This window comes from Harpia harpyja, chromosome Z, assembly GCF_026419915.1.
Source record: "Harpia harpyja isolate bHarHar1 chromosome Z, bHarHar1 primary haplotype, whole genome shotgun sequence".
NCBI lineage: Eukaryota > Metazoa > Chordata > Aves > Accipitriformes > Accipitridae > Harpia > Harpia harpyja.
This window is the reverse complement of record NC_068969.1, coordinates 49,872,963-49,897,025: the sequence shown is the minus strand read 5'-3', so window position 1 is coordinate 49,897,025 and position 24,063 is coordinate 49,872,963. Positions and strand designations below refer to the sequence as shown.

Genomic DNA, 24,063 nt, shown 5'->3' with positions numbered 1-24,063 from the left:
ATTAATGCATTTCCAGATTAGACAGAGTTAGTATTCCTTTTCTTCTAAACTAAATTGTTGTTTTTTTCTTCTCTGTTCCCAATTCTCCAATCTTCCTTCCACTTCCATCCTTTCCCTGCCCTGATTTTCCCTCTAAAAATATCCTTAGGAATGACTTGCTGATGGTGTGCCGCCAGCTGAATATGGAGTCGTCTGTCGCGGAGATCATGCACCAGCTGGGAGCAGATGAAAATGGAAAAATTTCCTTCCAGGATTTTAGTCAGTGCCGCATGGAACTGGTACGAGAAATCAGGAAGGAGGAAGTGGAGCTTTCTGTGAAATCGGATGACTCTTGTAAAAGGAGAAAGTTAAGGGATAGGATAGCTTCCTGGCCAACTAGCAGCAATAACAGTTTAGGTAGGTATGACTTTTAAATATCCTGTTGGTGTAATTTAACGAAAGATAAATTCCAGGGGGTTTGTAACCAATTTTTCTGGCATCAGGATTTCCCCTAAAGGGCTTTGTGAATATGCTGTGGCATAGTTTTTTCCTATATTAGAGTGCTGTTGTAATTGATGCAGTCTGGTCATCGGTATGTAGACTAGAATGTGTGCAGAACATCCTCTTCGAAAAACCTCTCTGAAAAACCTCTTTGAAAAGTTGCACAAGACAACTGTTTTTCTTGAAAGGGCAAGATCTGCAGAGCTCAGCTGGTGGCTGAAGATCCAGTGAGCTCTTTGTTGCCTCTAAAGCCCAGACAGGTAGGTAGGTAGAAATACTAAACATGAGGAGAGAGGTAACCTTAGTCTTTTGTCTTTCAGATGTGATATACTGTAGGAATATGGATGTTTCTTGGATGCTTTAAAAATCATTCCACTTAGTTCAGGATCTCAAGTGCTGGAAGTGCCTTGTGATTTAGAGAATACAAAAATTCTCCTTTCCTTTTGCCCTCCCTCCACCCAGAAAAAAAACCCCAAACCCAAACAACCTTGCTATGCCATCTACAGGAACATGGGATATAGGAAGGGAATGTCTGTGTCATTGAGTCCAGTCCTTGATAGCACTGTGATCAGTTGGCATTAGATCAGAAATGTTAACATCTACAAAATGCTTCCTTTCACCCCGTAGCAGATGCAAGAGAGCAGAGGACACAACTTCTGCGGTCAAAATTCCCAAAATGCAAGGTACTATGGAAAAAGCTGGGGATGTTGTCAGTGCTCTAGCTCCCTAGAGCAGCTGCATACTAGCTAAACATGACTGCTGGCCCGTGATCTGGAATTGACCTACATCCATGCTTCAGAAGGCAGCCATCAGCCTCTGATTGTATTTAGTTAGAGCTGTGTCCCCTCAACCTTTCATTTAGACTACATGAGCCTAGATTTTTTTAAAATACTTTTTTAATGAAAGATCCTTCATTAGTCATCCCAATAGTCTTTCTTTGCATGTGTCCTAAATTAAGTTAGGAATATTTTTTTACAGTCAGATATACTTCATGCATCTTCCTCAAGAGCTTGCTTGTCCATGTTCTGGCTCCTCATGGAACTGACCTGTTGTCAGAGTCCAGTTCTCTCTGACCAGGTTCTTTTAGGTATTCCAAGTGTGTAGGGTATGCTGTTCAACATCAGATTTACTTATTTGAAGGTAGTTGCTGTTACACGGGATTTCTGATTTAGTGAAGTGATACAAAACACACCGAAAACACAATACAAATATAAGTTACACATAGCAGAATATAGCAATTGCAATACACAGTTCAATCACAGTACCAACGTGATTCCCAGCGTCTCTCTAATATGCCCACCATCATGACACAGGGCATCCCCAGTCTCGTCAGGAGGACATATGTGGGTTGAAGGCAGCTCAAGCCCATTGCTCTGTTTGAAATTGTTTTGTTGGTTGTTCATGTTTTTATAGTCTTTATGTTGGGCTGAGCTGCGTATACACCTCCCCCATGCTGGCCTGGCTAACTCAGGGAGACATTCACACTCTTTTAATGAACTCAGGGAGAAGCACACCACTGATTGACTCAGCTGTTGATAGCTGTTTACCTAAAGCAAAGACCGCCCTCGGGTCCGCTTGGTGTTGAGATCAAGTCGGCTTCTTTGCAAACAGCTGTGATCAGTAAACCCCTACATTATTCCCTGAGCTTCATCGGCACGTTACCCTAGCCCATCTCCTCTGAGCCTTCTTCCACGGTAGGGGTTTACTGGTCAGTCACACCTGTCTTTATTTTTTCAGTACTCAGTCTCCTAGAATGTAAAATTTGGCATGTGTTGGTTTTGGGGGTTGGTTTTGTGTTTGGGGTTTGTTTATTTATGTATTTATTGGGGGGTGGGTTTAGCACGTTATTGTGTCTCCTAGTAACTCTGCATGTGTTTTTGGCTGGTCATCTCAGCCATTCAAATTTTCCTTGTTTGCTTTGTATCCTTGGTGATTTCCTTATCCTCTTGCTTTTTAGATTGACTGCACTTCTCCCTCACCATCCCATCATCTCATGCTCATTGGCTTTTGGTTTCTCAGCAGAGCAAATCTGTTTCGTAGCTCTGTTTATTCTCCATCTCATCTCTTTTAGTGCTTCAGTCATATTTTGTCATAGAGGTATTTTGTTGTTAACATTTCCTCTGTTTATCCTTCCTTCATATATATTCTTGAATTGCAAGACTATTAACTCCGTAGTTTCTATGCCCATTTCTCCATCACTGTCTGTACTGTATCTTCATCATCCTTGGGCTCAATTGCATTTCCAGCCCATGAATCTCTTTCAGGAGCTGTATCAGACAACAGTTAAGAACCAAGATCATGCCTAATATCTTTTTTTACTGGATTAAGGATGGTGTGTGTTCCCTAGCTCATAAAATTATCTTCTGCCTCTGTTGCCTGTTTTTTTCAATGCTGCCAGTGTTGTATTTTCCTGCAAACCAGAAAACTCTTCTGCCCTCAGACTGCTGTACAAAGTTTCCCTGTTTGCTGACCAGATTTCCAGCAACTTGGGTTTTAAAATCTTCTTTCTTAGACAGACCAGCCTAATAATTATGGTTTGTAATAATCAAGGCTAAAGACAGGTCCTAAGGCTAAAGACAGGTCCTAAGCTTTACCAGAGAAAGGTCTGCATTAGTCTCAAAATGTATCCCGCAAAGAAATCCTTATTAATTGCTGCCAAAAAAGTCATACATTAACATTCAAAATTGTTAATGCATACAATTCAATCCCTACTGTTTTCTTCTATTTTCCAATTCCTGTTAGTTGTACAAGAGTAATTTAATGCATTTTTAAAGTTGGTGAGTGAATTCATATTTCTTTTCATAACTTTTTTTTCAAAAGTTAAGTCCAGAAGACCTTTGAATTTCCTGCCTTGGTATATTTTGCTCTGTGCTGATGAAGCCTGACTATTTTACTGTACTGTGTTTTTAAACCTATGGGGAATTAATGTTTTTTGTACTTGTCCTGCCTTGACTCTTGCAGATTCTGTAAGACTTTTTAATAATTAGAGAACATATGGAGATGCTCCCCCATGTGAATAAAAAACAGGGTGGTAGGAAATAATAATAATAATGAGCCTTTAGAATGCAACTGGTTTTTATTTGGTTGTAAAAGAAAACCATTGTGGCAGCACTGTTCAAGATGTTCTACAGATTTTTTTTTTTTTAAAGAGTCAAGGAAACACCACTGTAATGTATTTCTGTGATATAAACACTGCACAGAGTATGAACATAATGAGAGCTGAGGAATTATACTTGCAGTCAAGCTTGAATTAAAATCTGCATTTGCTTCCATGCCTTTCCTGTCTTTGGGGGCTCACGTGTGTACTCACTAGTGATCAAAGAGTTGACTGTGTTGTATTGACTGTTTGCTATTGCTTTCTAAACATTGTTTAAGATGGGAGACATCATCAAATGTATGAACTTGGTGGATATTCTTTTCTTGTGTATCTTTTTTTTTTTTTTTTTTTCCCAGAAAAAGAACACTGTTTTTAATAAACATTATTTTCAAAGATAGTTTACAGGGCTTTTTTCAAGGCTAATTTCTACGTAATGTGTCAGCTGCTGATAATCCTTGAAAGCTCTTATCATCTATCCATGTGGGGTGCATAAATTACAAAATTTCAAAATTCATTTGAGAGTCACTGAGTAGCGGGGGTCCTTGTGATCTGGAGCAAAGGAATCCAACCTCTGTCATGGTGTGTAATTGTGCAGAGATTAGCAGTCAGACAGCATTTTGTGCAGGCTTTTCTTGTGGCTGTTCACAATTTCTTAACAAAGAATGCAAAAAACATATGCATATATATAAATAAAAGATTATCTTTGCTACCTATAATTTTTGCATTTCATTATAAAGAAAATAACTGGGAAAAAAGGTCCTAAGAAAAATTACATCTAAATGACTACTGAACTTCATCTCACCCATCATTTTTTATCACGGACAAGGTTATTCTAATAGTTTTGCCCAACAAATGTTTCCACTCCTGTGTTTCCAGGTGGGAAGCAGAAGTAGGGAAACTGGCTGACTATTTTAGTCAAGGTACAAGACTCAGGTTTATTAATACCCAGTCATACATGTGCTCAGTAAGCCAAACCTGCATCCCTATCTATGATCTTGACAATCAAATGAGTGTATAGATTTAAAAGTTTAATCTTTTATTCAATTGCATGCATAAAGACATTTTTCAAGGTATTAGAGTGATGCTTTTTGCTGCTTGGATATCAGCAACTGAAAGCTATTATAATGTATTGTAGTTCTTACCCTACACTATTACTGTCAATGGGAGCTTTAACAATAATTTGCAAGTAATAACCAGTAATTTTTCTGTAAGTGAAATGGAATGTGAACTCTGTTAATGTTCTTCTGACATTGTTTAAAATACAATAAAAATGAATAAATCACTTTTGAAAGTGTTGCTGGAATGTTGCAGTGACCATATGCTACCTGACTCTTTAATATATCATTTCAGTAGGAAATACAGGAAGAATGTCAGTTACTGATGAGATCTGTGGGTCCTATTTCCAGTTATGGAGACCAAAAGCCACGATGGGTACAATAAATCTGTGTGAATCGTCTAGTGAGTGATGGAAGTGGATTGCTTGGTGAATGAGAGCCTATAATACAGCAGAACTACACCTCTCATGATTGAAGGCAGGAAGTTGCCTGAACAGTTGTGGCTTCTGTCAGGCTTGTCATTGTTACATAGTTTTATATGTCTTATATAGAAACTAGAATTAGAATTATTTATGTTGTATGTTGTATAGATTTGTCTAGCTCTTTACAGGTAATTAGCAAATTGCCATTTTTCCCATGATAAAAAATAGTCTATTTCTAGTACCCATTGTTTTTGAGGATGAACAAGAAATGGTACTGTTTATTAATAAATCCTTTCGTTAGAAAGGTGAATGGTTTCCTGTCCCACTGAAAGCTGCATGTACTTACTGATCTGGTTTCATATTCTAGATAAATAGTTATGAATACCAGAGTCCATAAGCAATCTTCGGCTGTAGGTTAGTAGTTAGTAATTAATTCATAGCCAACTCCTCTATTCTCTTTACTGAAAGTAAGTCCCTTGAAAATTTGATATGATAATTTATTTACTTTGTGGATCAAGCGTGAGAATTAGTCAAAGGAATAGTAGAAATTCAGCCTCAAATTAAACTTCTTGGTAAACATGAGAGGCAGGCCAGTTGAGGCTGAAAAATCATTACATTTGCTTTGCATTAATTCCACGTTTGATCTTAACTGCAAATAAATTTCTTTCAAGAAACTGATGCAGTGATTACGTTTATGCATGCTATATTTAATTTAAAACTACAGAGCTCATATGGACTCAAAGGTGTGCTGCAGATTTTCTTGAGATTTATAAGCAAAGTTTCACTTTAGATTTGTTTGACTGGAAAAGCTGTGAATATCTGCTAGGCCAAATTCTACTACATACAAACTTCATTAACTGTAAGTGGTTCAGTTTATTACTTTTAAATATTCGTTTGATACCACTATCTTTGTGCAAAGCAACAGAATACAGGTGATTTTTTTTTTTTTTTTTTTTAAGAAATGTAGAGTGCTAAGTTCTATGAGCAGCAGAATATATGAACCTGGATTTCGAAGGGATTTGTAATTGACAGCGAACTAATCTTATTAAAACTGCAATGTATGGTATATGTTAAGCACTCGTAAATCTATGAAGCATGCAAGTCATCCCTGCAGAATGGGTTCTCTGGTATCTAATAGGGCAACAAACTTGGTTGAAGCTTTCTTATGGTTTGAATAATTGTAAAATGTAAGAACAGCTAATCTGCATTAGACCAGAGGTTATTCTGAAATGGTATCCTGTCTCTTAGAGTGTTACAAAGCAAATGGTTAGAGAAGATAATAAGAACTGGGTGAGCACGTAACGATGCTTCCCTATTAAATTTCAGTTCAGGGACTTTGAACTAGAGATAGTTGCACTTATTCACACATGCATTGCCTCCCTCCTTCTGCAATACTGTCTTACAGGACTGAGTCTCTGAACCCATGCTGGTCTTTAGCATTCGCCATGTCCTGCAGCCTGGAGTAGCACAGCTTACCCTTTTGTTGTACGAGGAACAAACTGTTTTGCTTCAATTTCCTGACCTCCTCCTTGAATGTGTGGGGGGGTGTTTCCACCCCCCCACCCCCCCCGTGTGTCTAGTCAAGGTTGACCATTGCATCACATTGCATTGTTTTTCTCCGCAGGAGCACTAACAGAGTCTGTCATCTCCCTGCCTTCCACAGAACTTACTGGAATTTAGTATATTTGAGACTTTGACACCACTATCAAATGTCTTTGAAATTACCAAAGAACTTAAAAAATTGGAGGGAAGGGGGAGGACAGACAGACCTGTGGGCAGAGATGCCTACAGGGGGAGCGCAGGAAGCTGCCCTTCTTGATAGCTGCTGCTACCAGGAGTCATAGAATGGTTGGCCCAGACACAAGCGCGTAGCTAGAGTTGGCGCCTCGTCCTTGGCCCTCTTAGCACCATGCAGCTCTACAGAGGACCAGAGATCGGGCTTGTTCCAGAGGAACGTTACAGCTGTCCGTGCTTCTTGGTCAACTCCGGTGGCAAGACATGGAGCTGTGGCTTCCTCTATGGAGCGTGGAACTGGATTACAGCATCGCTTTTGTCCCAGTTTATGCTTTGTACACAAACTGTGATAAGCTTGAGAAACCAAAAGAGTGCAGCTGGGATTTTCATAGAGGCCGTGCTTCATTTGGCTCGGCGATAAGCGCTGTGATACATCCCACTCTCTAGCTTTTGTAAAACAAGAGTTGCCTCTCAGCACATTTCTCCTTACCCTCTCCTGACTTATGTGGTGACGTGCTCTTCACCTGCCCACTTGTAATACCACCAGTGTAGGTCTGACGTACTATGGTTCATAAAACAGCAAGTAACAAAATGACAATGACAGACAACAAACTCAGGATGTTTTGTTTGTTTGCTTTGGTACACACCAATGGAAGTCACATCCAAACTAAGATTGTCTTGAGTGGAAGATAATCCGGAGGGGAAGCTGGTTGTTCACATATAGAGAAAGTTGCCATATGAGGGAAAATAACTTTTTTCAAAAGTACAGTGCGTACAGTACAAATACTGTACTTGGAAGGTATGTTGGAACTTCACCTAGCCTCTGTATCATTTCATGTTTTATGTGCCCTTTTTCCTTATTTTTTCCTCCTTTCCTTATATACCCCTTTGTACTAGAGATCATTAATTTCCAGGGAAAAAAGGATTATTGTCTCCCTTACTATAAACTTCAGATGAAATATTAGATTGAGTTCCTGAGTACAGTGCAGCCGTCAGTGTTCTGCCAAAATTTAGTTTGGTAATTAAACAACACTGGGTTCTAGGGGACCTGGGTTTCTAGACTGTTGATAAGTCATTCTCATCTTCCATTTCTTGTGTCTGAATAGAGGAAATGGTTGTTGTGTCTCAATGATAATCTTAAATAATTTCAGATTCAAGGACAGGTGTATGAAGGTGCCATGGATAGTGTGCTGCTTTTTGTTTTCTGTTTCATCATTTCCTATATGGCCAATGCCAGTCAGCTGGCAAATACTGAAACCACAATAGTTTACACACACGCATTTCTGCAGTAATTGAAATAAATTTGAGGAAGGTCATTTGACTGAAATTCCACAAACATTTGTTAATATGCATGGCTTAGGCTACTGGTTTAAGAAGCCCAGCTTCTTCATCCACAAAGCTGTGTTTCATGACTGGGAAATTGTAATGAGAAGAACTTTTTCTTTCACTAGACACATCACTAAATGTTTCACTTTCTCAAGACTTTATAAGGAATGAGTTACCTGATACAAACCTTGATTGTCTACTTTATTATTTTGTTCTCGGCAAGCTCATTCTTTTTATCTGTCCCAATTTTTGTGTAGGCATTCAGTTTATTTTTCTTAAGATTTTAAGTAGTTTTTATACTTGGTAAAAATCTGCTTAGAAGAATATGTCATGGAGTGTAAAAAATCAAAACACCAAAGCCTAAAAAAAGAGATGTTAGCTTTGCTTTAGTGTCCTGGTTTCAGCTGGGATAGTTACTTTTCTTCATGGTAGCTAGCATGGGCTATGTTTTGGATTTGTGCTGGAAACAGTGTTGGTAACACAGGGCTGTTCTCGTTACTGCTGAGCAGTGCTCACACAGAGTCCAGGCCTTTTCTGCTTCTCACCCCACCCCACCAGCGAGCAGGCTGGGGGTGCACAAGAAGTTGGGAGGGGACACGGCCGGGACAGCTGACCCCAACTGACCACAGGGATATTCCACACCATATGGCGTCACGCTCAGCAAGTAAAGCTGGGGGAAGAAGAAGGAAGGGGGGAAGGAGGGGGGCGTTCAGAGTGATGGCGTTTGTCTTCCCAAGTCTTTCCCGGAGATGGCTGCACACCTGCCTGCCGATGGGAAGTGCTGAATGAATTCCTTGTTTTGCCTTGCTTGTGTGCGTGGCTTTTGCTTTACCTATTAAAGTGTCTTTATCTCAACCCACGAGATTTCTCACTTTTACTCTTCTGATTCTCTCCCCCATCCTGCCATGGGGGGAGTGAGCGAGCGGCTGTGTGGGGCTTAGTTGCCGGCTGGGGTTAAACCACAACATTTAGCAAGTGAGAGTGCTGGTTAAGTTGCAAGCTGTTCTAATTTCTTTAGAGTTGCATTTAAGTGTTTCCCAGTTTTACTCTATAGTTATACCCTATAGTGAGTCTGGCAGCACAAAATGCCACAATTCCTGAATTCTGAATGTACCAATATTGAGCATACTTCAGTGAACCTGAAATACGGTTCCGGTTTTGTGATGATTTTAAGAAACATACCAGTAGCAAGTGAAAATGTTACAACTGTAGTTCAGGGACACAGGGGAGATGAAGCGTGAGCTGACTGCACTTGGTGTACATACTACACTTACGATACACACCTAAAACTGTGCATGAGCCTTCAGTGGGCACTGAGAAACATAACTGGTGAAGATTTATTTTACAGAATTATGTCTACAAGAGAATTCTTGTCTATTGTATTAGTTTTATGTGTTCTCAAAGGCAAAGAATTTTACCCTTTGAATCAAATCTTGACTTCTCTTTCCATTTATTCTTTGTCATATTTTCATGCCAAAAACATTACGCTCTATTAGGTCATTTGTTTGATACTGAGGAGTATTTCTGTGATCTCTGTAATGCTATCAAGCATGTGCATTGTATTGTATGTTCCTAGTACTAGTAAAGGCACATAGAATGCTGCTCACATTCTTTCAAAGTATACTTTCTTGTCTTGGCATAATACTGAAGTGTTCTGAAGCTTTTTGTTCTTTGGGGGGTTTAGAAAACACTAAATCTAAACAAAAATTATCAAAGATGTCAGATGCATTTTTCTGAGAAGTCCAAGGCTTTTCTTCTTTAGAGCAAAAATGATTGATTTGGTTCAATTTTCCTCTTAGATCTAATTTCATGAAACAGATTTCTCCCATGGAGTAAGTTGCCTTAGTTAGTCAGGGTGGGGTGTAGCTGTAGCTTCCTTCCTTTAGAGCTTGTTATCCTCGCTTCCAATCCTAATGAGGAAAGGGCTGAAATAACATAGCCCAACACAGTATCTTCTATGCAGTGTTCATCAAACCGGATAAGGGTCTGGTGGGAGGAACAAGACCTGGATAGTGATCCCACAGACCCTTGTCTTGGAGATTCATCATTTCCCATAACTGCTTCTCCCACGGCAAATTATTTCCTTCTAGGTCACTGGAGAAGAGTTGCAAAAAGTTCTGATGAGAACCTTCTCTAGGACTGAATGCTGAGTTGAGAATGCATTTAAAAATTATGCCTCTGCACACTTTTTTTTACAAAAAGAATCCCCAAACCTCTTTTATTCTGAATTCTCCCAGAACTTGTAATAGATGTTTAACGGACAGCTTTCTGTATTTTTAAATAAACATTCTTACTCACCTTTGTACATGAGGATCAGTTATTATCATCACTCTGTTGCCATGCTGTCTTTCATACTGTTTTGTCATCTGATACAAAATAATAAATAGGTTTTGAAGTGTGTTTTGTCTTAAATGGGAAAGAGTTACTCTAGCTGACAGGCTTCGGGCATGTCGCAGGTGGTAACCATGGACAGTGAAGCTGGAGCCTTCGGTCTTCGATTCCTGTATGGGAGTGGTTCCTTGCCTTGCATGGAGCCTCTTGTGGTTATCTTGTGGTTTTAAGTAGGTTCTATTCCTGACATAAGCAGTTCTACCAGAAGGTTTTTGTGGACAAAAAAGCTGTCCCTGCTTCCTCATTAGTTTCCTATAACTCTTCCAGGAAAAGTATCACGGACAACAGGATGTGAGAGAAAACACTTGTTTTCTAATGTGTTATGGAGAACATTGGTTTTACAGAGACATGTGATGTTATGTAGAAAACAGTGGAAATAGTTTTGATAAGCTCTAAATACAACTTTATAATTTTCACTTCTCTAGTCAGGTTGGCTTAGTATAAAGTTGATCCTTCTTTGGAGCATAGCTTCTTTCCAGTTGTTATGATTTACTGTACTTCATACGTTGCTTGAGCAATCAGAGCTCTCTTCAACTTCTAAATTTTCTTTAAAGTTGGCCCTTGTAATTTTTGCATCAGCTTATGGGAGCTGAATGTCTGAATATCCAAAGACTTATTCTCCATTCCTCTCGGTTTCCTGCCCTACCCCCCATTTTTTATAGCTAGGCCTACTCCTGGACATCTTATTCAGCTGACTACTAAGTGCAAAATGACCATTCTTTGTTAGTTTTGTATGTTTTTCCCTTCAGTCCATGGTGCTCTTACCTCCGAAACCATTTTTGCTGAAGTTAGTAGGGAGCTTTGAAATGACTAGCGCTTTTTGCAAATCTCCCTGTTGCCTTCATGGAATAATAGAATAAGCGTTCAAAATTCCCACTGTTTTTGATAGGTTGTCACATTTTAACTGTTGAATGAAAGATTAGCAAAAAAAAAAAATGCTGAAAAATAGCCATTCTTCTGGTAAGATAAAGCTTTTGGAATACAGAAGGATTGTCTTCAGGTAGTCAGAATCTGAATTTTGAATGTTGAACAAAATGGAAGTGGAAAAGAGAGGAACTGCCTGGCTCGCCTGAGGAAACTGCAAAGTCACTGATTGCCTAAATCTATAACCTGTTTATGCCTATTGAGTGATCTGGTGTGTGAAATGAGATGGTAGAATCGGGTGGACCGTATCTGCAGGAATTGTTGTATACAAGTAGTAAGGCATGAAGAAAATGTTTTGAAGTAATTATGCAACTTCTGATTACAAAATCATGGCTGATTGAAACAGGTTTTGAGACCAGAGGCTAACACTGAACTGAGAGGACTTGACACTGCCCACTCAGCAGTAAAATCATCCTATTTGAGAACCGAATTTCTCCCAGAAGCTGCGAGCTGTGCCCAGTGCACATATAAATCATATTCTGTGTTAAACATCGGGAGTTCCTCAAGTAAGTTTAAGTAGCTAAATGTCACTGTTGCCTTATGGAAAACAGTGATCAGACTTCAGGTCTCTGCTGTTAAGACTTTCCTCATTGTGTGAGGTGTAGCTATGTGACCTAGAGGCTGGTTGTGCTGATAGTGTATTACATTGTCAGCTGTCTTCATGTCTGCCATTCTTAAGCCGGACTCGTCTGAGAAGCTGATGCAGGGCTAATCTTATAGTACCTCACTTTTCCTGATATCCTAGATCCTTGCAGCAACTAATACACCTTCAGCACCTTGCCGTCTTGATGGGTTATCTTTCCCACTCTATGAGCAAAGATGAAAACACATAATGCTTGGTCCATCAGCATAGCCTGGTAAAGTTAACCTTTAGCAAACCAAAAAGCCTGGCTGTACGGCTAGACTTGCAGTTATGGTAGGCACCTGCTTCTCTGTTGCTGTTACTGAGAGCTTTGCAGGTGATAAAGGAAGATTAAGCTATCAAGAAGTCTCAGTGCAGATGGGCAAGGTGTCCTATCATAGTGATATTTGTCAAGGGAATTGATTAAAGTTACTTGGAACAGCTTTGGTACAATTCACCAATTGAAATTTTATCTGTGATTATGGCATCTTGTATGTGTATGTGTCATCAAACTAATCTGTCCTTTGTTTTTCTTAAATGTGATATGTCAAAGGTTAAATAATTGTAAATTGTAAGGAAGTAAGTAAGAGCTGGGGCTAACTAAATGAACAGGAAAACCCGCAGAAGACAAAATCATTAAATAAATGTTTCAGACAAGATCGAGGTTGCCCTGCTGTTATTGACCTGACTAGTAACTAATGGATCCACATACACTCAGATGCTCCACTCATCTACTCTGCAAAAGGCTAGAAACAAAAAGTTCCTGTTAGGTACTGAATGTTTGCTATAACATGAATTTCACCCAGAATTAATTACAGGTCAAGACAGGCAAGTGGTAGTAGTGCTAGGAAGGCAATTAAAGGAATACTTGTGTAGAAGCTTGTGTAGAATCAGAAGCTTTTGTACTTTTAGAGAAGTCTGATGTATCTATTCATTCCAAAAAGGATTGGTTCAGTTGTCTTACTCTGGAATTGAAATGTTTCTTACATAATTTGAAAACAGTTACATGCTTTAATATTACTTGGCTGATATAAATATTGTGCAACTAATTTTTTTTTTCTTCTGCTTAGTCATCCATTTTCCAGCATGCTTATTACCTGGGAATTTTCATGATAATAATTTTCTTCCGTTTAATACAGAAATTTCATGTTTCGTATGATTGTAAGGAAGTGTAGAGCAACAGGGAAAACTACTATGGGATGTGTGTAGTTCTGTAAAGACTAATTCTTAAACACAGATTTAGGAACTACAGATTCCTAGTTACCAGGTCAGCTATGAGCTTTTGGTGTGCCATCATACCTAATGATTCCTTGTTTCTGATTACTGCTGTAAGAGCAAGAGTTGTATGTTAATTACAGCAACATAGAAGAGTCGTATGTTAATTCCTGACTGAATTTTCAGTTACAACTGAAATCTCAGTGTTGACACCTCCACAGTTTCCCTGCGGAGCTAAGACTTGAAAGGTGCATGACCCAGGAGGACAGCATCTTAACAGCCAGAGTTTTTGAATCTGTTGGGAAAATAGTGGGCAAATTTAGAGATTGGGGTTAAGCCCAAAATAAAATACTGGAAGTGCCTTCCTTTGTAACAGTCATCTCTCCTTGCATTTTTAGTATGTTTTAAATTAGGAGTACAGAGTTGAACTTTTAAGAAAACTTGGGTTAAAAATACAGTCACAACACAGTCATAAAAAATCAATCTTTCCTGGATCCATCTGTGACTGACAGGTGACTTCTGAGCCAGCTGAATGTTCTAAGTGCTTCCAATCTGATAGCAGATGGTGCAATCTATGAAGGCCACTTGGGTCTTCAACAAAGCTACTGTTGTTAATTGAATGAATGTGAAAGCTCTTTTGCAGAACAATGTCGTTTGAGTAGTAGAAATCTAGTGCACGTGCTGTGTTGAAAGACGTGCCATATTTAGCTCTGTAAAAGGAGGAGTATCAATCTGACATAACCAGCTCTCCTAATTCTGTGGCTATGCTTGTGCCGATAGAGTTGTTTCCCGTACTCTTTTCAAGCCTGGGAGATAGTAGAACTGATCCCCTGTCTCCCTCCCCTCAGGCTCCTGAGACATTTCTGCTGCTTCAGCTCTGTGGGCTGCTGCTTTTTTTTTTTTTTTTTTTTTGCTGTACGGTGTACTGTAGCCACAAGAGGGCAGAGATACCTAACACTGTGCATAGTCAATAGTCGTAGTACACTGCACACAATGTAAAATACTGCTGCTAGCAGTGTCTTAGTTCAGCTCTGTTGGAGAGCTTGTAGCATGTAGCTAGATTAAGTACGGTGGTGCATGCTCTTGGTGTAAAAGTAATTGAATTAATCTTTAATCGTTACCTGTGGTAATGAATCATGTTAATTATATTAGTATAAAATGTCATTCTTTTTCTGTTTTGTGTTGTTTTCTACTTACATGTTTAAAGACTGGCATATTGTCATTATGGTAAGGCAGGGAAACTACCTCTGAGTTTCCTAAGTTGGTTTATCATGCCCAACTGCTTTACAGGGTGTTAGGGTGTTGACCTAAACCTACAGTTCAGTTGCTGTCTTGCTTCCCTTCTGGCTGGTTTTCTATTTTCACTTTTGCAGCTTCAACTTCCTTGGCAAGGGGGAGGCATTCTCCTAATAGTTCATTACATAGTTTATTGTTTCTTCCTGGCATTGTACTGAATAAGTAATAACCACTGATTAGTAAATGCTCACTTAGAATGGTAATGAATATTTGAGAGAGAGAACTAGTTCATAAAAAGGAAAAACTGTCAAACTAATATGATGGCATTACAGACAATTACTTACAGTTTGATGATTGCATGGTGGATTTAGAGTTTTGCTCTAGTCTGTAGCTCTGGATTCTGTTCTGACTTTTCTATTAACTTAGAATGTGTGCTTGGACAAGTCACTTAATTGTTTTTAATCTTCATTATGCTACATATGAAATTTTACAGTGCTGCCCAGGGTTATTAAATAATCTAGTGTCTACCGTGGAATGTTTTGCCATAGGAAATTGTTGAGCCTAAAACATAACAAGATTTTAAAAGGAGTGGGACAGTTGTATGGGAAGCAGAAGTGCCCAGGGATGAAATAGTTACTGATAAAATAAGAACATTTTGTTAAATTTGTTTCAGGGTTTAAGCCCCTCCCTGGCTGTAGAGAATTGGAAGGATTGCACACAGAGAAACAGCAAGCCTACAGCTTCACGATACAGAAATTTTCTCTGAAGTATTCATTGTTTGCCACTAGCTACATGATCATATTCTTGCACTGATTTTTAATGAAACACCTTGTGATTGATGTGTCTCTAAAACTTGAACTGAAACAAGCAATCCTGAGAAAATAAGAAAGGCAGTGCTGACGTAAAAAGTGATGAACTATGCTGCTAAAAGATTCACTTATTGTGTTGGTATTCAATAAATAAAAAGAGTTAATTATGGTTTTCCTCTTTTGTTCTTTGATCAGTGCTGCTTTTCAATCTGAACACAATAAATGACGCTCATTCAGTGGTCCTTAGCTGTTGTAAATTACGCTGGTTTTACTCTATACCAAATAATGCATGCAAATGCTTTTATTTTTCCTTCTGGATCTTGTAATTTAGTAAATCATCTGCGCATTGAAAATGTTACTACTTTTTTTTCTGGCGTTGTCAGCATGTGCAAGATGAGGAGTAATGGTGGTGGACCTGTTTGCTTTTTTTCTTTCTGGAAAGACAAGCAAGCTTATTCACCTGTCAGCAGTTCACCCTGGCAGGCAAAAGGGCCGACTGTGTCCTGGGGTGCATCAAGCACAGCCCAGCCAGCCGGTCGGGGGAGGTGATTGTCCCACTCTGCGCTGCACTGGTGCAGCCCCACCTCGAGTCCTGTGTGCAGTTTGGGGCGCCACAATATCGGAAGGACATTGAGATATCAGTGTCCAGAGGAGGGCGACCAAGATGGAGAAAGGCCTCGAGGGCAAGACAGGAGGAGCGGCTGAGGTCACCTGGCTTGTTCAGCCTGGAGAAGAGAAGGCTGAGGGGTGACCTCCTCGCAGTCTACAACGTCCTCAAGGGGGGCAGCGGAGGGCAGGTGCTGATCTCCCCTCTGTGGTGACCAGCGATAGGACGCGAGGAGATGGAATGAAGCTGCATCAGGGGAATTCCGATTGGTCATTAGGAAAAGGTTCTTCACTGAGAGGGTGGTGTGTCACTGGAACAGGCTGCCCAGGGAAGCGGTCACTGCACCAAGCCTGTCCGAGTGCAGGGAGCGTCTGGATGGTGCTCTTAGTCATATGGTTTAGTTTTAGGTAGTCTCTGCGAGGAGCAGGGAGTTGGACTCGGTGATCCTTATGGGTCTCTTCCAACTTGAGGTGTTCTGTGATTCTATGTGTTCTTTGCACACAGTCCATACTAGAATGTTTTTCCATTTCTGCATTTTAGGTGCCTTATCGGGAGCCAGAGAAAGCTGGGAGTATGATTCAGGAGCAAGAGACCTTCAGAGTCCAGACCTCCAGAGTCATTTTACACTACAAAAGGTGTTGGAGTATGGTGGAAGCAATGTGACTCAACAGGCTGCTCTGCAAAGACTTGTAGTTCAGGCCTCAAATTTTAGCAGCTCTGTTGGAGGAAGCTACTTAGAACTTGCCAACACTGTAAGTGCATTTTGCCTCTGTTTTTAAGTTTTGTAAAATTTTTTTCTTTTTTGTTTTTCCAAAGAACCATATTAATTCTAGCCTTAGAGCCTTTGAGCCTTCATGGAAACAATGCCATGCTGCTGTTGCCTTTCATTTAGCAGAAAAACAATGTGATTTTAGCAGCTGGTAGGTTTATAGGATTTCCAAAGGTTGTGTAACAAAGTTTCATCAAAAAGAGTAGGAGTCTGTGAAGACCCAAACTGAAGTTCTTAATTTGTACAGTTTAACGGAAGAGTTGTGTCTGAAAACTTCCTACCAATTAATTTTTTTAAGTATGGCGTCAGGTTGTTCAGAAGTGTTGTGCAGAAAAAGTCTTCCCCTGTTATTTCATTATTGCCCACTAAATTGTTTGATAATTGTTTTAAAGCCTTGGTGTGCTAGCACTGTGATTTTTTATTTCTACAGGCAAGATCTATTCTCTGTTGTAAAAAAACCCACATAACTATTGTAGGAGTAGGGCATTATTTTTTGCTTCCCCAAAAGTGTATTGGGATCAAGTTTGTGTTTTAATTTTAAGCCAGACATGTTATAAAAGACCACGCATTTTGTAGCATGTTTCTGATTTATGTTGCACAGGAGTTTAAGTGGAGAAGTAAAAGATGCTAAAATGAAAGTGAAACGTTTCTCATTTTTAAAATGACTGTTTATTGGCATGCTTGACTTTGCTGAAATAGATTCCTAGTTCACACTACCATAGGATAATTCAAGCTGTAAGAGAACCTCAGGAGGTCATCTAGTCCAACATGCTGGTCAAGGCGTAATATCTAATGGACGTGATTACTGGCAACAGGAAAATCAACTTATTTAAGCTGCATTATTTGAAAAGAAAATGATGAAAAATATTCTGAAAGTGTTTTCAAAAGCGTTCTGTGTTTTTTTTTTCAGTTCCTGAACATGAGCTGATATAGGACCTAAAGTTCCCGTATGCAGAGTAAAAACATGTAGATATTAAAACTTATATAAGGGAGAAAAGAGTTCAAGGAAGCTGACAGTTCCTTAAAGGAGTTGTGTCCTCATTTTCCCTAGGAAGGATAGTAAAGGATCAGCTGCAATAAATCATAAACTCTTTGATCTTCAAAGCTGGACAGAAGCATATGGAAGCTGGAAAGAGCAGAAAACAAGCAGGCACACATGTATTATGAAGAGGGTAAGATGGAGGACCTGGGAAATTATAGGCCAGTTAGCAGCTTATTTATACGTTCCAGTAGTTCTCTGGAAGTGTGGGCAATTTTAGATAAGAGAGAACATGTAGATTTGTAAAAGAACAATCACGTCCATCCAGTCTAGTATCTCCTTTAACAGAATAGTGGACTTCGGAGATAGAAGAGAAGCAGTAGATGTCGTGTTTCTCCAGTAAGACATCTGACCCTGCCTTGAGTAATGTCATCATCAAGGCAAGAAACATCATTTAAATCTAACTACTAATAGTTGGATATTGAACTGATTTGAAAATAGTGAGGCATTGGTTTTTTGAATGTTTCTTGAGTTCTCTTCTGTCCTGTGTTCCCTGACTTGTATGAAAACACTGCCAAACTCAAATGAAACAAGTACTTCCCCACATGGAAAGCTGATCTCACAATAATTCATTCAAAAGGTACAGGTGTAGGTCTAAGGAAGATAGTGAGTGAATCAACATAGATTTTCCTGTTCAGTTATACATGTTCCATAGCCTTGACCGACTTGCTTAAAAATTATGATTTTGGAAAGACATGAGCTGTTTCACATTTGATTATTTTAGAGGATGTAAAATGCACTTCAAAAGAAGTTTAAGTACAGCTGCTTAAGACCAATATAGCTGAGCAAAAAGAGTGGCTTGCATACTTTTGTTTCTGGATTAGGAACTGTGAGTTGCTGTGTCCTTTTTGGATCTGGAGTTCATTCAGGTTTCAAGGTGGGTGGGTACTAATACGTCCTCTGTCTATGTTCCTGGCTGACGGTGGTTCAGAACTGATGGGCTTTGGTAACCTGTTGTACATTTGCAAATACGAAGACAGGTGTACAGTGTTATTCAAGAATGCACAGTGTGAAGGCTACTGCATTGCTATGACATGTAGAAATCTTAAAAATAAAAATGCTGAAGGCTCCTAAGGAAGAAAGATCCCTAGGTATTATGACTTTCTTTTCATTCCCATCTCTAAATTCCTTCTATGCTTACTGTCATGAAAGATGCCTAATCTTTGTTTTAACAAGCATCTGTTATACTTCTGCTTGCAAATATTTTGTTCTTTCAAGCCATAGTAGAATCAGCAGTCTCTCATTCATATGTAGATGAATACAATAAGATCTCCATTTGACTCCTGCTGAGCATTGGTGGCATGGGTCATATGTAAATTTTTGCTTTGGCTTTATTAAAATGGAGTGAGAAAGGAATGGGAGAAAATTGAGAGAATGGTTTACTTTGTTTTTCACTATTTACATTTATTCCCTTTACACAGTTCTTAATGCCGAGGGGCATGCTCACTGCTGTCTAAATTTAGACTCTCTAGAGAGATAAACATAGCCTTCTAAGAGCTGTGATTTAATATGGGTACTTCCTTCTCTGTCTCTTTCTCAGATTGTTTTACCTAGCTGCATTTGCTACAATGACAAGCCAAGCTGCTGCCTTGCATTCATTCTCAGAAATGACAGATCTCAGCTTTCATATTTTTATGGGTTGAATCCAGCAAACTTTTCCAGTTGTACACAAGGAGTTGGGCAGACTAGGATTACTTCAAAAAACCTGATGGATGTTTAATAACTGCATTTCTTCCCTTCGGGAGTTGATTGTATTTCTTTTTGTAAAGCCGTGTAATAGAAGGAGAAAGATTTAAAAACAGGCTCTGTGTGGACATTTCTCTTTGGAACTCTAAATGCTCCTAAAGTTAACCGAAGAGGTTTATCTTCTTCAGAGAGCTTAGGAAAAAGCAGAGCAGAGCCTTTCTGTGTCATCCTGCTCCCAGATGAACTGTTCCTGGCAGCTTCTCCCAAATGCGTCTACACAGGCCATATGGATACACTCTTGAAAGCAATGGTTTTTACATTTCTTTGTAGATGTTGGGACTTTGGACTCAGAGGTCTAACAAAGTAACTATTGTATGGGTGAATATAAATCAATTAGGTGCTTTCTGGTTAAAGTCATGTGATTGTTTTTCTCTCAGCGCCTTGAAGTGCTTTTCCCTATTGGAGTGTCAATTCTTGTTACTTGATTTCCTGTTTTGCTTTCTTCTTTTCTGTCTTCTTTCAAAAGAAGACAGACTTCTATTGATTTTAAACTGTGCAGTCAGGCTAAAGACATGCCTGTGGTGATTATGTACTTCTACAGCATAGATTATACTCCTCAGTCAATACAGATGGTCTCCATACTGCCCTTAACATTTAAGTTTTCCATTTGCAAAAGCGAAATGAACATCAGTCCGCTATCACTTTGCTTAGTTTTTATACAGTAATTTTATAAATGCGTTTTTGAAATCCTGTGAATGTACAGTTCTACAGGGCTTTATAAAAACATAATACCTGCTCTGAAGCATTTTTCCTATTCCTTCACAGGAGCAATGCTTTTTTTTAAAAAGTGCTGTTTGAAATTTAACCATTCATACTCACTGCATATGTTTTTATCTGCACATTTCACATCTTTCTGCTGTGTTTTGGTTTATTAACACATGTTCAGATTCAGGTTTTATTTCACCTGAATAATTTATTCTGTAGTCTTTACAGGGTGTGTAACGCTTTCAGTGTTTTTCAGCTTCAGATTTTTACACCTAAATATTAAGAACACATTTCTCTTTATAGCTCTTCACCTTGGTACCAATATTTATGACTAACATATTAACCTTCATGACCTGTCACCACTTACTGATGATGTATTTACCTGTTCGTGCCAGTAGGTTAAATACTACTAGCAAATATCTCTGATGGGAACCCTTGTATGTGTTCCAAATGTAATCATTTATGAGCTTGGTTTGTATTGCATTGGGATGTAAATAATTTAGATATTCTTCATGGATAGAAAAGAATTCAAGCATTTCAAAGGATTTCTTTGTGTGTGTGCATATTTGGGAGTGGTTTTTTATTTGTACTTTAATCTTCAAAGTTGGACAAGGATCACTAATGTGGATAGTCATATAACTGTAGTGAAATAGCTGATTCGTGTGGTGTCACATCTCTTCACTTCCCAGGCGGCCATGCGATCTTGATGTGTTCCCTGCAGTGCTATCAGGAGGGATAGCACTCTGTTGTAGGAGCTGAAGTATTGCTGTTCTCTGAAAACATCGCACGGGACAGCATCTCGATATGATGGGCATATTTCACATTAGAATGCCAGTGAAGTTTAATAAGTTGAAGCAGTAAGATTTGGATATGTTTAATTCCCTTTTCATATTCTCCTTGCATGTGATTAAAATAGACTAGATTATTTTTTTTTTAGTAGAATTGTGCATAGAAATGCTAATACGTGTCTGTGTGCTTGCTATTAGTTTCTGATGCCTTAATTTAGTGTTAGTTTAAGATTAATGTATTTGTTGTGACAAGTAGCTACATTTACGTACGTAAACCCGATTGGGATTGTTTCTTTTGCCATGATGATAACATCTCATACCTCTGTTCTTTTAGCTCTAAATAACTCTGGTTTGCTGAGAAAGTCTCTGCACAAAAATCTTACATTTTTAAAATGTGACCCCAAGCATGCTGATATATGGGGTTTTTTAACTGTCCAGTCCCTGGACTGGTATGGACCAGGATCCTTTAATCGTTGCTTTTTCCTTCCAAAGACATTCCAGCTCTATTGGAAGCTGTTTGACCACAGCTTCCTTGTCAGAGCCCTTTTGGTTGAAAACATTTAGAAAGATTTGATGAGGGTATGGTTGACTTGCAGAGGGGAAGAGTACAGCTATATTTTTGAGAATAGAGTGTGGTACAATTTCGTCATAACCGCTTGCTTTTAGAAGCCTGTGTAGCTCTTTCCTCCTCAAAGAAATCATGCAAGTACTACCGATGTGGTTATTCTTACTAACTCAGAGAGAAGGGCATATTTACAGAGTTGCCAGCATCGCTTCTTGCAGCATCTTGTTGTTCTGGCCAATAACTAAGCAGGCATAATCCTGCTTTATCTTGTTCAGGGCTATCAATGCAAGATGCGTGTGTCTAGGTAGGAGGGCATTGGCACAGATTGCTCCACGTGCCAAATCTGCACTTACTTCTCATCTTACGAGGAGCTGGTTTTGGAATGTCTCCGTCAAGAACAAAACAGAAAGCTAATGCAGCAAGATCCTTAATGCATCTTCTTGTAACTACTCTGGTACATGCTCCTCCTCAGCTACTCCTGTCTGATTTGCATGTGTGTGTACCTCGTTTGGAGGCACTAAAGATTTTGTTGAGCTTGGGAATGGACCATTTTGATTGTGCATCTGTGTGACAGGTGTCCTGGTTTCAGCTGGGATAGAGTTAATTGTCTTCCTAGTAGCTGGTACGGTGCTATGTTCTGACTTCAGTATGAGAAGAATGTTGATAACACACTGATGTTTTCAGTTGTTGCTAAGCAATGTTTGGTCTAAAGTCAAGGATTTTTCAGCTTCTGACGCCCAGCCAGCAAGAAGCCTGGAGGGGCACAAGAAGTTGGCACGGGACACAGCCAGGCCAGCTGACCCAAAGTGGCCAGAGGGGTATTCCATACCATGTGACATCACATCTCGTATAGAAGCTGGGGGAGTGGGGGCAGGGATCGCCGCTCGGGGACTAACTGGGTGTCGGTCGGCGGGTGGCGAGCAATTGCGCTGCGCATCATTTGTACATTCCAATCCTTTTATTATTGCTGTTGTCATTTTATTAGTGTTATCATTATCTTTATTAGTTTCTTCTTTTCTGTTCTATTAAACCGTTCTTATCTCAACCCACGAGTTTTGCTTCTTTTCCCCATTTTCTCCCCAATCCCACTGGGCAGGGGGGGGAAGTGAGTGGGCGGCTGCGTGGTGCTTAGTTGCTGGCTGGGGTTAAACCACGACACAGGCTATACTTTCTGTACAGCAGAATTAAGGTGACTAAACTGAATTTAGTTCTGACTAGACTCTGTGCCGAATGCAGATATCATCTCTGTTGGGTACACAACCCAAAAGTTTATAAAGTACAAAGGCATACTGGAAATATTCATAGCAAAGCAGTATGTAGTTGTATTAGCATTAGTTTCTCAGCATGATCCCTAGCAGATGAGAACTTAACGTCTTTGTCTTAGGAAGCGTCATGTTCTCTGAAAACAGATATTCTTACTGTGATACCTCTTCATTAATCAGACTCGGTGAATGTTTGCATTGCTAATTTTTCCTCCTTAAAGCACTGAGCTGCAAGTTATGACAGACAGAACCACTGTTTTGAGAAAGCTATTCTTTTTAGCTGACATAGTTTATTCTGAGTGATAATATTCCAAAAGTCACTATTACGTTTTTCAGGGACAGGGGGCTTTTCCTTTCCCACCTAGATGATTTACTCCATAATCAGGCAAACCTAACTTGCTGTGGCCTATTTATATGAGTAACTTTTGGGTATAAAACAGCACACTTAATATTATCATTATGTTTACAGCTATGTCAGACTGTAGTGCAGCTGGTTCTGGGTAACTGCTTGAAACAGCATTAATGGGCTGTTTCATCCTGAGTCACAATATCCATTTGTGTGCTCTGAGATGCATGTAAATGTAAATTAAGTGATCCGCATGTAAATTCTATACTGCTGTCATGTTATTGAGCATATAATTGTTTCTTGCAATGCCTTAATGTTATAAAATGTACTTAATACTTTAGCAAGGGAATATTATAGAGGTGGTTGGTATTTGGTGTATATTCACATATGACATTCTGTGACGAAATTAAAAATGCTGAATTTAATCTCTCTGTCCGGCCCTTTCTCCAGCACTTCAGACCATTTGACAATACACCAGTTATTCTGTTACCTCCCAGTTTGGCTTTAAGACAGCCAGCTGATGTTTCTAGTGTCCTTTGCTGTGTGACTAGCAGGGGATGTGCCTATGTAACCAACAGTCTTTCCTTACAAAGACTGATATGATCAGATTATCCACTGATAACAGATGTCTGCTTGTCCGTCTTATGTATATAAGTTTTTATCTGGCACAACTCACTGTAATCTTAGCATGTTTAGAGAGTAAAAATTATACTGCTTAAAACCCCCATATTACTCACCTTCCCAAAAAGCTGTAAACATCATTATGTGTATTGTAATTTTTTTAAGCTACAGTTTTGGCTCATTTTAACTAAGCTAGTAAATGTAGATTTTAAAATTGACTCCTTAAAAACAGGAAGGATTGTCTGGTTGCCAAAGAAAGCAAAAATACTTTTGTAGGGGATGAGGAAAAAAGGGCTTCATAGAG

The 24,063-nt window shown here is 39.3% G+C and overlaps 1 protein-coding gene across 3 annotated transcripts in view; it reads left to right on the top strand.

Annotated features, from left to right (window-relative positions):
* The window catches only part of LOC128136710 (uncharacterized), a 62,182-nt gene that overhangs the window by 21,817 nt on the left and 16,302 nt on the right, over positions 1–24,063 (top strand). The window contains exons 2-3 of one of the 3 annotated variants that reach the window (XM_052776660.1): positions 149–396; positions 2,745–4,859. In XM_052776660.1, coding sequence (XP_052632620.1) covers positions 149–396; positions 2,745–2,767 — 271 coding nt within the window. In that variant the 3' untranslated portion in view covers positions 2,768–4,859. Of the gene's footprint in view, positions 1–148; positions 397–2,437; positions 4,860–24,063 lie in introns of those variants that run through there. The other 2 variants (XM_052776661.1, XR_008233451.1) reach the window with 2 other exon arrangements.